At 39.7% G+C, this 13,141-nt stretch overlaps 1 protein-coding gene across 1 annotated transcript in view; it reads left to right on the top strand.

The window, feature by feature from the left end:
* Positions 1-286: 286 nt before the first annotated feature.
* The window catches only part of LOC115433988 (ankyrin-3-like), a 104,622-nt gene continuing 91,767 nt past the window's right edge, over positions 287-13,141 (top strand). Inside the window, 1 exon segment of the mRNA XM_030155620.1 lies at positions 287-732. Within this exon segment, the coding sequence (XP_030011480.1) occupies positions 610-732 (123 nt within the window). The 5' untranslated portion in view covers positions 287-609.

The raw sequence follows: 13,141 nt of genomic DNA, 5'->3' as shown, positions 1-13,141 counted from the left end.
GGCAGGGCATGGCAGCGGGGACCAGAGCGAAGGAAGAGAAAACATTTAAGAGGACGGACTGAAACAGAGCGTGGTTGCCGTGGTAACCGTTCCCCTCGCACCCTCCCTCTGCTCTCTCTCTCTCTCTCTCTCTCTCTCTCTCTCTCTCTTTTTCTCTCTCTCTCCTCCCTCCACCTCTGTGCTGGTGATGCTCGTGTCTCTTTTCTCTCCATCCGGTTTGTCCTCACCTCTCCTGGACACGCTCCTCTCACACTGCCAGCGGATGACACATGAGCAGGAGGAGGAGGAGATGAGGAGAAGCTGCTGTCTCTTCTCTCCCGTCCTTCCGTCACTATAAAAAAAAGAGAGAGCCAGACCAGACCAGAGCAACAACCAAAAGAAAGGACATACACAGGATATACATATATACATAAAAAAAAACCCTACTCTTCTCCATTCTCCTTTTCAAGGAGGGCATTTTTCTTCCCTTTCCCCCCCTTTCCTTTTCTGCCCCGATTTTTTCCTCTGAGATCCCGGTTTTGTCAATTACGGCCCCTGAACTTCTCTGGGATTTCAGGTGAGGCACGCGTGTGTAGTGTGTGGTGCTTCTCCTTTTTTTTCTTACCTATCATGGCTCACGCGGCCTCCCAATTGAAGAAGAATCGGGGGGAAGTGGATGTGAATGCAATAGAGGACGAGAAGGAGAAGCGGAGGAAGAGCAGGAGAGCACAGTCCCGGGAACAAAAGAGAAAGGTAACAGACGAGGGCTGGCTGGTTGGTGGCTTCATCTGCTCTGCTCCGCCAGCATCATTGGAGCGTTACTGTATGTGCGTTTGCATCTCTCTATCTCCTTCAGCTTGATCAACTAGGCTTGGAGATTGCCTCATCTCACACGCGCACATAGGTTACATACTCATGTCCATGTTTAGGTCCATTCATAACCTGGCGACACATATTTCATCTTGACACTGCTCGGGTGTCCATTTTTTACATGCCTGGTGAATGCGTGTGGTTGTTGTTGGTATGCATGTGGAGTGCTTGCAGTGTTTGTTTCTATACACGTGACAGTGCATATGAGCTCAAAGTCAGAATTGTTTCACCTGTTAGTGCATGATGACAAGGTGCAAGCTGTTTCAGTATAGAGAGCATTGTCTTTTCCTGCCCCTCACTCTTTTTGTGTTTCCAGAAATGGTCTATATCTCTCAAGGACTTGCTTAATATTTTTCTCATCTGTGCTTTTTTATTTTATTAGAAACACAGACAGTTGTGTCTATCAGGTGCAGAGTGTCTTACACTTAGTCAATTACTGATCAGACGACTGTTCAATAACATTACCCGGTCCTGTCATGAATTCAAGTCAGTTTTATGAGTTGCACAGTGTCTGGGGTCATTCATGCTTTTACAAATTGGAAATAAGAACAGATGTTAAATGGGACAAACTAGTGCTAAGATGCAAAAGAACTACCCTCGATCGTTTCTTCCCAGTTGTGTTTTGTAAGTTCTAGGTTTTTGTGCATTCTTGCATGTGTTTGTGTGTATGCGCGTGCATGCGTTTGTGTGCATGGATGCACAGACAGCCATGTATAATGCATACACGACTGATTTATTGATGACAAAGCTTTTCATGTGATGGAGGAGGAAGTGAAATGCACGTGGATCTCCCTCCTCTTCCTCCTCTCCTACATGTCAGCTCTTTACTTTAGACAAGGCACCAAGTTAAACAAATGCAAAATAAGGAGATATTGTGATAAAAAAAGACGTTAAAGTAAATTATAAGCTACAACAGGAGCAAAATGTCGATTAGTTCAAGTACAGTTATGTTTTTTAAGTAAATGTCGACTTTCTAGACTGACCTAATACCCACACTGGCATTCGTTGCATTCTGCGTACTGGATATGGAAAGATTTGACCATGAGAGATCTATTCAATAACAATGACATTTACTGTACTTTGTGCCCATGGGTGCTCGGTTTTGAATTATGCTGTTGGTGATGATATTTGACCTCAGCATAAACATGAAGCTGGCTATCATGGCCTAATCTTTCCTAAAAACCTAAAAAAAGATCTGTGAGGGCAAGTAGATGTAAGAATTTCATGAGAGTATTTTACATTTGTGTGTTGGGAAAGTTGCATGTGTGTTGAGATTTTGTAGTTAAATGATGGGTAGTGTTTCATAGGAGGAGAAAGAAGAGAGAGGAGGGTTGTATTGATTGGATTGTGCACAGCGCTGTCCATGAGGATAATAAGCTTTCTCTGCCCACCTCGGCCTGCCCTGCGTCCTTCTGTCTGTCCTCACACCAATCTACTCCTGTCTCACTGTCTTTCTGTCTCTTTTTATTTTACCCTTTTGTTTTTCTGACTCTTTGTCTCTTCACTTTTGGCTGGACTTCTCTGTTTCACCATCTCGCTGTCCATACACGTAGGTCCCACTTTGACTTTTGTTATTAGTGCTGTTGTTTGGCTTGCGCTGCTATCTTTTTATGCTACGCTGTTGCAAAACAAAGTCAAATTCTGAAGTTCATTTGTTTCTCAGTTTATTTTTTCTCTATGTATCACAATTACTTTTTTATCTATTTATTTTGTATTCTATGTATTGTCTTTTTTATCCTCTGCTGTACAGTGTCCTTGGGTGTTGAGAAAGGTGCTTATAAATAAAAAATATTGTTTTTATTATTATTATTTGAGTGATTTAGAGAGCTGCTGTCACTCACTCACTCTGCACACAACTTAAAGACACTTAATGCCCTTGTTTCTCTTCAGTCCTGTGTTTTTTGGTTTTATTGGCAGCCCTTGCTCCTAATTGTTATTGGCCTTCAGGCACTTTGTGCTTTAGTACATCAGAGGAGAGCCTGATAGGCAAGAAACAAGACCAAAAAAAAAAAAAGTCCTGATGAAAAGGAAAGACTAATGAAACTAAAGTGATAAAATTGTTGATTGCAATGTTTGCGGCAAAGTTGTTCAGATATAGCTCTACAAATATAAAGCACTCAACTATTATACAAGAGTTTTATTTGGTGCACTGCTTAAATGTCCTCTGATATTTGAAGAAATGATATTTCTTTCAATGCCTATGAAAACTTTAACAGACAGCTTCTCTCTTTTCATGCCTTCTGATGTGACTGAGTCAATATTCTGTCTGTATTTTTGTTTTGGTTTTTAATCAGAAAAACTGCGTATATTTGATGATTTTTTTATTGCTTCATTACAATATTATTGGACTGTAGTTTTGCATGTAATTTGTGTGAAAAAAGAGATCATAAAGTACATCTGAGAGAGAGGAAATATATTTTGACAAGACATCTGCTGCTTTTATCACACACCACTCAGTTCAGTAAGGGTCTAATGGAGTGCAGGGCATCAGGGGGAGAACCCTGTTACAGATGCAACTGAGTTTACTGCATGTGCGTGTTTGCGCTCTGATGTATGTGAGTTTGTGTACAGTATCAGTGGGATGTCAACAAGAAAGAACAAGGAGCAGAGAGAGAAGTACACTTCTAAGTATCTGATTATATTTTTTTGTACAAGTGCAATTCAAGTTCATTAGTCGAAAGTCTGTTAAAAGTACAGTAGCTGTAGTGGTCACTGGCATGGGAAACCCCTGTTACACCGCTGCAAAAATTCTCCAAGCTGCTTTACTTCTAATGACATTATCTAGAGCCAGGAGCCCCCAATGGATTCCCTGAGTGAGAGAGAGCTAAGCAAAGCATAGGTTTCCTACTGCTGTGTCCCACTTTTGACACAGCACTACAGTACACTTTGCAGAATATGCATCAAAACCTATTGTTTCTCTCATATGGCGTATATGGGCCACCATGTGCAGGCTTTTTTGCAGTCTTGCGGTCTCATCTGATGTTTTTCTTCTCATAAGGAAAGGAAATCCTGTTGAGGTTTTTTTGTATTGAAAGTGATCAGAGGCTCATCTTATCAGAGGTCAATGTCATCGTCATTCATCACCATCATGACGCCTCATTAGAGGTCTGAATCGGAATCACAGTGGTGAATGTAAAGCAAGACATTGGAGTGACTGCTCGGAGGCGAGTGGTAGTGTTGAAATTGGCTGTCAGCCCCGTGCTGCCTTCAGAGCAGGCCCATGGCAACTATGGCAATGCAAGAGTCTGCCTGGCCCTGAGAGGGTAAAGAAACCATGGGGAATATTGCCATAAGCTTAAGGCAAGTAGAAACACAATGTCAGTGTGTATTTCAAGGATAGTGCCTACTGTTTGTGTTTAGTCTTTTCTTCTTTCTTCTGTACATTCACTCATTTTTGGCTGAAACAAAGCCGGCACGTGTGTTGCATCCTTTTCTGTCTTCCTCCCCCTATACTCCTTTGCCTTTGCCCCTCCCCATCGGCCCATAAAAGATGGAGGTTAATGAATTCGGCACTCATGCATGCCTCAGCTAATTACATTGGCATTGGGAACTCCTCCCAGTATTACAAAATGTTTTCACCATCAAGATGGCCACCGGCTGGATGGACGGCAAGCGTGACTTTGAGGAGGCTGCCAAGCTTCTGTTCAGTCCAATAATGACAATTGATGTGCCTGATATTGGATTTTTATTTACCTGTTGGGATATGAAATTAACACAGCACATACTTGTCACTCTAAGCACTGATTTCACAAATACAGTCAAGTCCATTAAATCTAATCTAGTCGAACTTCTACTACAATGAATAGTACCGCTGTGTTGATGAGTTTGTAGGTTACTCTCAGAGGAGTCATTGTAACCCTCATCAGTCAGAATAGCTCCATTGGGTCACTGTCCACTCATCAAATGAAACTGAACGTCACACTGTAAATATGCTCCTGCACACTCTGACACATGCAAATCCTCATGTACCCAGGATTGCCAGATTCATGACATTTACCCTATATGAACGATAATTTTGATGTCTGTATGATGTACAATCTGCTAGATATATAATAATTTGATAACTTTGTGATGCTAGTTAGTGATAGTATCCTTCTAAGATATCAAAGTCTCATTCAAAGCTTGATGGAATAGAAAAACATGGATCACAAAATAAAACCGTAGGTTTATGTATTTCTTCTTTTATGAGCATAGATGTCTTCAACTTAAATCACCTTTACTACATTTTAGGTATCAAATACATTAACCTGTGGGTGAGTATATTAATCAGGTCTCTTGGTTGTGACATGGATACTGTTATTTTGCTCAAAATAAGATGACTTTTCCAATTTTGCAGCACTATGTAAAACAACAAAAAGTTTCTGCAGCCTTTTTTAAATGCTTTCAGAAGGACCTATCACTGTCACTCTTATTCTGCAATTTTATAGTTTTAATAACAGAAATACTCATTCTTAGCATTTATATTATACAGACCTATAGCTGGTAGTCAGTTAGCTGTGCTGAGCATAAATACTGAAAATGGGAAAATAGCTAGCCTGCCTCTAGCTAATTAACAGAAAATATTGATTTTAAAGTTTATTTCTTATGTAGTGAGGTTTAGAAGTGCTGGTAGGCTGTTTTATCTTTGGACTGAGCCTCAAATGCAGCGTAGCCTTGTTTACCCCCAGTGCTAAACTTTGGTAACTGACTGCTGGCTGTAGCTTTGCATTTATCAAGCAGATTTTTGGAATGAAATGAATCAATACAGCCTACAGTATTAGCCAAAATGATGAAAGAGTCCTCTAATTCTTGGGAATGAAAGGAAGAAGACATGAGATACGGGCAGTGTGCATGTTCAAATTGACATGTGATGTTTTCTGACACTTTGATCGGTCCCAGATCATAGAAGAACTCACACAGAACACACTCTAGCTTAATTTTGACAGTTTGCTACAAGTGTAATACATTCATTATTATCTACACACACTAAAAATTAGTCATTCATCTTTACTCCTGAGGTTTATGTTTCACATGGCCAAAAAACGTGCAGGATCCTCCACCACACGTCACAGCGTCCCCACTCTGCTATGTGCCGCTATTGTTCTACATTATCTTCAGTCTCTAAGGGGAAATGAGAGCGTGTAATAAGGATTGTTCTAATTATTGATCCACGACTGTGAGGGTCCTCAGTGAGAGCCAGGGGGATGGTGTGTGGGTATAGTAATGGGGTTTCTTAGGGAACCTTCGTAACTGGAAACCAGTGTATGTAGGGATTTGTTTGTCCTACCACTGGGGGAAAAATCCATGTTGTCTAGTTGTGGTTTGTCTGTTTTGTTTAGTTTTTTCCCCTACAGGCTGTCAGTCCAGTGTCTATGACAGTCCTTTTCCTATTTACGTGCATCAGGTGATTACATCTGCATTCCACACTGAATTTTACCAGTTTTGCCAGTCACATGGCCGGTGGGTACTGGTTTGTGGGTGCATGGAAAGAGTCAGAGAGGTGTCGGTGAGAAGGAGAGATAGAGGTAGAAAAAGAGAAGAAGAGATAAGGACTAATAGATGGAGAGAGTGTGAGTGAAAAAGAGGAGAGAGGGAGATAAGGTGGAATGGAGCGAATTAGAGAGGGAGTGAGCGAGATGATGGTAAGCCTAAAGGTCATTTGAAGGTGGCTGGCGTCTTTCTTCCTTTTCCTCTATTTCTTGCTCACCCTCCCTTCTTGTCCTCTTTCTCCCTCTCTGATGTGGTGCCACTGGATGTGGTTTCACCTTGTTTTTTTATACTGTGTGAAAAAAATCCAATTTCATATATCTCTTGCACCTGTTTTCTGATACTTAAGCTGTGACCATATCTTGGTACGTGTCTTTGAAGAGTAGGGCTGACCCTGACTCAGGTGTTTCTAGTCAAGTAGTTTTCGTTAATACCATCAGTTGGTCAACATTGTTTACTGTATTACATATATTTAGGCATTTTTAGGATGCTTGGAAAATGGTTTGAGTTTCAGCCCTGAGAAAGAAGTTTATAAGTATATGTAGGTCACTCAGTGATTTTGATTAATAACTAACAGTGGAACTATCTCAACATTTTGTTGTTTTATTTCAACCACAGTTGAATGAATGCACCTATAGGGAGAGTCTGCATAGTAAGTAAATTTAGTCCGTGGACTGTATGCAACAACAGATGCAATAACAGTCCTCTAATTGGGATGTAGTTTTATAGTACTTGGCTACAACTAAAAACTTAAAAGTCCATATTAAGCTAATGTTTTACAAAACATGATTTCAGTCTTTCAATATTGAGTTCATGAAACTGTTTTTTTGGTTTGTAATCAATTATATTGATGTTATAAAAACAGTTAATTAACACCTATAATGACAAATTTTAGTCCTGAATCTGTCAAATAAGACAACAAACCAGTCTGGTGGGTTCCAGGCCAAATGTATCACACAAGAAACATGTCAGCTCCCATGGCCCCCAGATTTTGTTTTCATTTTTACACAGGAGGAAGAAATGGCACTGTTGCACCCATTTGTCTATGTAGAAGCTTAATAGGGTATAATATCAGGGCAATGTATGTTCCAAGTTGCTAACATGAGGCAGATAAGTGGAGGCTTACCAGAGTTTAAGATTCACCTTCTTGGTGTCATCCTGTGCCCTGTAAAGATGACTTTACATTTTGGTTATCTTGCTTAACATGAAGCTATGACTGACTGAGTGATCGAATGCAGGAAAGTCCCAGCGCTAAACCAACCAATCTGAGATGCTTCTCATTGAATAACATTTGGTTGACTATAGGGGCAGCCTTACTGTAGAGCTCATGTAGCTCTCTCACAGTACTCCAACTAGTAATCTATATCATACTACTAGAAGGTCTCAGAGCGTCTGTGTGTGTGTGTGTGTGTGTGTGTGTGTGTGTGTGTGTATGTGTGGTTCTAAGAAATTCAGATGTTTTTAACAGACCAATTTGGTACCTAAAGTTGAGGAATAGTCCCATTTCCACTTTAAGTATCTCAGCAAGTTGACAGGACCAGTATTTTGGGAGATATTCGTAATTTGGAAAACAATAGCCTTACAATCACATTGCTATGCCCATGACAGTTGAGGGGAAGCACAGTACCACACTGCACGATGGGAAATGAAGTTAAAAACAGGAACAACGCATTTACTAACTTTAGTCCCTAGACATCGGTATTAATATGACCCGTGGTTCCCTACGGGTCAATGCGCTAGTATAAAAATATTCACCTGATTGCACAAACAAATGCTTATTATGTCTTTAGATAAATTTTTGTGATGCAAATGTGATGAAGAAGTACATGATTCTTCCAGTCACTTAATAAGAGAAGGAGGAAAGTCCCCTCAGCATGACACAGTACAGTATTTATTGGTGTAAATAAGTGTTCTCCTGCTGGAATAGCCTGTAAATGTCTCTAAGGAGGCATTATTATTGCTCATTTGATGCCATGACACATACACTGCAGCTGCTCTGGTTAGAGTTGGAGCAACAGATGGAGTTGCACTGCATCCAACTTTATTTTAGGAGAGAGATATTCATGCACTGGCACTTACCTGGAGTTAATGTGACTGCATGTTTTGGTTTTTTGTTTTCTTTTTTACAACAGCCAAATGTGTTACCTAACCTGGCAGGTTGGCAGAGTCATTTTGTCTGAGGGCTGAGTTCTCTTTCTCAGAGCTGCCTCATAGGGCTTCGCAAACAAACTCTCATATCCTGATGTAGCTCATTATAGAGATAATGGTACCATGATAAAGCAAATTTTTTGAGAGTTTTTAGCACTTCTCCCACACTGTTTGACACAGTTCTTGTGTAGGTGGAAAAAGAGGTTAGTGGTGCCTGAGGCCTTGTCTAGGGGATAGTTTTGTTAAACCCAAAACACATCAATGTAGTAGTGAAGTAAAGTAGTGACTCTTTAACATACTCCTGGTTATGTCTTATGTGAAAATACTGCAGAACAGAGTGTGATTTGCAACACAGCAAAATAAAGAATATAATATAACATAGTGTGAAATGATAGATGCTTTTCGTCAACACATGATATTACACATATTGCATGATATGTACAGATATAGATGTTGTATAGATCAGTTCAGTTCTCAATAATGTGTTTGGATGTATTAATAGGAAAACTGTTTTCACTTCTTTATACCAAAGTGACATTTGATTTCAAAGATCTGAAAGGGGAATTTATCATATGCTTAGCAAATAAAACTAGAAAGGGTCAGCACAGTGGTACAGTGGTTACCAGTGTCACCTTACATTTTTACAACAAAATCCAGTATGTTTTGTCCTTTTGCATGGAGATTCTCCCCCTGTCGGCTACCTATATGTACAGTAGTAGAAAAAATTATTAGACCACCCTTGTTTTCTTCAATGTCTTGTTCATTTTAATGCCCGGTACAACTACAGGTACATTTGTTTGGACAAATATAATGATAACAACAAAAATAGTTCATAAGAGTTTAATTTAAGAGCTGATATCTGGCCATTTTCCATGTTTTCTTGATAATAACCAAAATTACTTCACTTCTTACATCAATAGCTATGGCACTGTACTGCCAAAAACAGTGCTTTTAGGCATTCCATGTTTTCTTTTCTGTCTATTTTAGTCACATGATTCACACAGGAGTTAGTACTTTATTGCATAACCATTGTTTCTGATTACTTTTGATGGTTGAATAATTTTTTTTCGCAACTGTATATCTCTCCAGGTACTCCAGCTTCCTCTTCACCATCTGTAGACATGCGCCTAAATAGGTTAATCACTTTGATTTTCAAGGGTGGGGATTGGATCAGTATTGTGGTTGCAGTACACCATGAGCTTCTTCACATGGTTACTGTAATGCTGTAATGCTTCCTAATGATGTGATTACAGGGCTGACTGTACTGTAAGAGGGAAGGGAGGCCAGAGACAGAGAGAAAGGAAAAGCAGAGAACTTGATGAGACAAGGACAGAGATGGAGAGAAAGATTGGCCAAGATGGGAGCAGTTGTGGAGGGGAGAAGAGAGGGGAAAAGGTGGCACTCTGAAGACATAGAGCGACAAATAAGAGAGACAGGATAGCAGACTGGATGATAAATGATGCTCCCTTCATGTTTAAACAGCGGCAGTCAAGTAGCAGAACACAACAAGAAAGTATATTAATAGAGAAATACATTTCTATTTACATTTGATCAAAATTGCTGCTCAAAATTGCAACTCGTGCTAAAATCACATTAAATTCTAATAAAATATTTCTTCAGATGAGATGATATGACTTACAGACTACTGATAATAAGCGATAATATGTCATAAAATATGAGCTGTATTTCTGTTAACACATTTTATGCTATTTATGGAACATTGTTTATGAAAAAATGGTAAAAGAAGATGTTTTTTGCTTTCTTTAAGTGTTTTTTGTGTGGCTTTTTTAAAATAATTTTTTATTATGGAAACATTTTCTCTGAATAATTTCTGATGAAGCAAACACTTCACGCACATGGCTGTTTCTGCTTCTAGAGAAGAAGAAGCAGATTCTGATGTGTTCTTGACAGCTTTCATGCATCCTCTCATAGATGGCCAAGGCAACTGTTTTTGGACTCTTTCTTCTTCCTCTTTAATATGTCATCTCTTCTATAGCCCATCAATTTATAACCATTTTATGTTGTTGGTACTCAGCCTAGTTTACTTTCGCCAAACCATTTGATGGAAGTGTATTTAAAACACATTCTAAAGCATTGCAGCATTAAAAAGTTAGCTTCAAATTTACTTAACAGTTATATGTAAACATAGCTGTGTTTTGTTATAAAAATATCATAAACCTTTTCATAAAACATTTCTTATTAAGTCTGTGCTAATGCTCTGCAGATTTCAGAAATTCAGGGTTTTTTATTCTTATTCTGTGCAAGTAGAAATGAAAGTGCATGATTTTTCTTCTTCACCACATTTTACAGATTGTGCTTGTGGTCAGTCATAACTCAATGTTCATTGAAGCAGCAGTGTGTGTTGGTGTGTAAGACACAGAAAGAGAGAGGGATAGAGAACTCCCCCTCCCACAAAATCACACTCATTAATCCCCTACTGTGCATCAGTGCCAGACCTCTTCCATCGAGCTCTAAATGCACCAAATGGTGTGTCAAGAACATGTGTGCATGTGTGTGTGTGTGTGTGTGTGTTGGTACATTTATGCATATATGGCAGGTGCTCCTCATATACTCACAGATAAAGCTTATCCTATTGAAATGGTCGTGGTCTGTCTCACACACACACATCACTATGTTGACCCCTGGGACTCCAGCCTGTACGGCATGATAATTACTTTCCTTTGCTCGTCCCCACCTCCACCGCCACCACCCTGTCTCCCTGTCCTCCACTTAACCACCTGCCACTCCGCCATCACACCCAGTGATAACTAGAGTCACGCAGTCATCAATTTTGAGGTCTGGCTCGATTTTTGTGACCACGAGATCCAATTGTGGCTGCCAATGCTAAATAGAAAATGAAGAAAACATCTGAATTTGTCAAGATAACTTCCCTGTTCCTTTAATTCAATTTTGTTCAAGAGTGCATCTTAGACTGTATAGTTTCATTTTCAAGGAGCAGTTTTAGGTCTGTTACTATTTTTGTCATATTTTCTCCCCCAAAATAAGCCTCTGTCCCCAGGCAAGGGCAGGATTGTGTGGTCTCTGCCTTGCAGACGTAGCGTCAGTGTGGAGCTCCGAGACTCTGAAGCTGAGGAAATGGACTGTGTTTGGGTAAATCAATGGCAATCACACCTTTTCACAGCCAGCTCTCTTGCATGGGGGGAGGGAGAGGAAAGGAGAGAGAGTAGGGAAGAGGAGGAGCAGGAGGAGGGGGAGGTTGTGACAGGGGTAGGGGGTACACAGAGGGCCCCTTTGGGAAAAGCAAAGCGCCTCGATTCATGATTAGAGAGAGAAAAAAAATCTGCCTACCCCCTTCTGTTTTACCCTTAGCCATCCCAACACCTCTGTCTGAACATGCTCCAACCAGAAAATTGCTTTAGCTTAAGCATGTGCAGAAATCATCCATCTCTTCCTACTGATGTTCTTTTGCTCTCTTTTTCTTCATGTAAAGGATTACGCTGCTGTAGTTGTAGTGTGCTCCATTTTTTTCTATCTCTGAAATGTGTATTATTACCTTGTGAAGTACAATAAACCTGTAGTGTCCAATAGACTCGGCCACAACACCACCTCTTTATTCCACTTTGTTACAACATATAGACCACATTTTAGACTTTTACCCTGAGGCAAAGATTCCATTGTTTGTTAAAGGAGGTAATTTAGTGTGAAAAGGTTGTGGTCTTTATTGTAGTGCAATCTTAGCATGGAAATTCAACATTTTCACAGTGTGTGTGGCCTTGGGTATACTGTACTTTATGGTGAAAAGTAAAAAAAAAAAAAAAAAAAAAGGTGAAATGATTGGTTTTGTCATCTAGCCTATCTAATATTGTACGTCCTTAAAAGCGAGTCGGTGCAGAAGGCAGTAATCCAGGATAATACTGGCTGTTGGGGAAAGGTTGATTGTAGCTCCAAGGTGGGAATGGTATATTCTTTTACTCAGCTGGTTATGTGTTACATCAGTGGAAAAAAAGACCTTTGGATGGTACAGTAATGCACACAGGCACACACATACACCAGAGAAGTGTTTGGCTGTGTTTCTTGTGTTTTTATTAACAGTTGTGCGGACAGCCAGAATAGAAGCGAAGCATTCTGTCTGCTTAATGTTTGATACTGAATTATTCACCAGCAGCTTTGCCAAACATGTTTGCACTCAGTTATCAGCGAACCCTCACAGCATATTGTGAGGAAGAAGTCTATTTTATCATGAAGATGAACACTGTCCATCTAAGGAAACAAATAAAGTGCATACGTAAAATAATAGCAGAGAAATATATGCATTGAAGATCCATCACATCTTTTTCATCAAACTATCACTGTCATCACTTTCATAATTTATTATTAGTACTTTGCCCGAGGACACTGGTGAGAAAATACATTATAAGCGAATGGTTTTATTACAATATGAAATGTTTTCTTTAATGTGCTTTGTGTTATTTTAGACCATCTTTACACTTTTTGATTCATTCAAGTACCACTGTGTACTCATTACAGATTCGACAACCCAACACACAAATAGTATGAAATGTAAAATGATGAAGTAAATGGAAGGTTTAAAAAAATGAACATAGATCAACATGGCATAAATGTTCACTCATGGTTTGTGCAATTGAACACAATCAGAACACACTGACTTTTCATCCTTGGCGAACCCTTCACACAGAATTCTGCTGGTTGAAGCAAA

The sequence above is a fragment of the Sphaeramia orbicularis genome, chromosome 15 (genome assembly GCF_902148855.1).
Source record: "Sphaeramia orbicularis chromosome 15, fSphaOr1.1, whole genome shotgun sequence".
Classification (NCBI taxonomy): domain Eukaryota; kingdom Metazoa; phylum Chordata; class Actinopteri; order Kurtiformes; family Apogonidae; genus Sphaeramia; species Sphaeramia orbicularis.
Note: the sequence above shows the minus strand (reverse complement) of the source record. Positions and strands in the feature narration are given on the sequence as shown.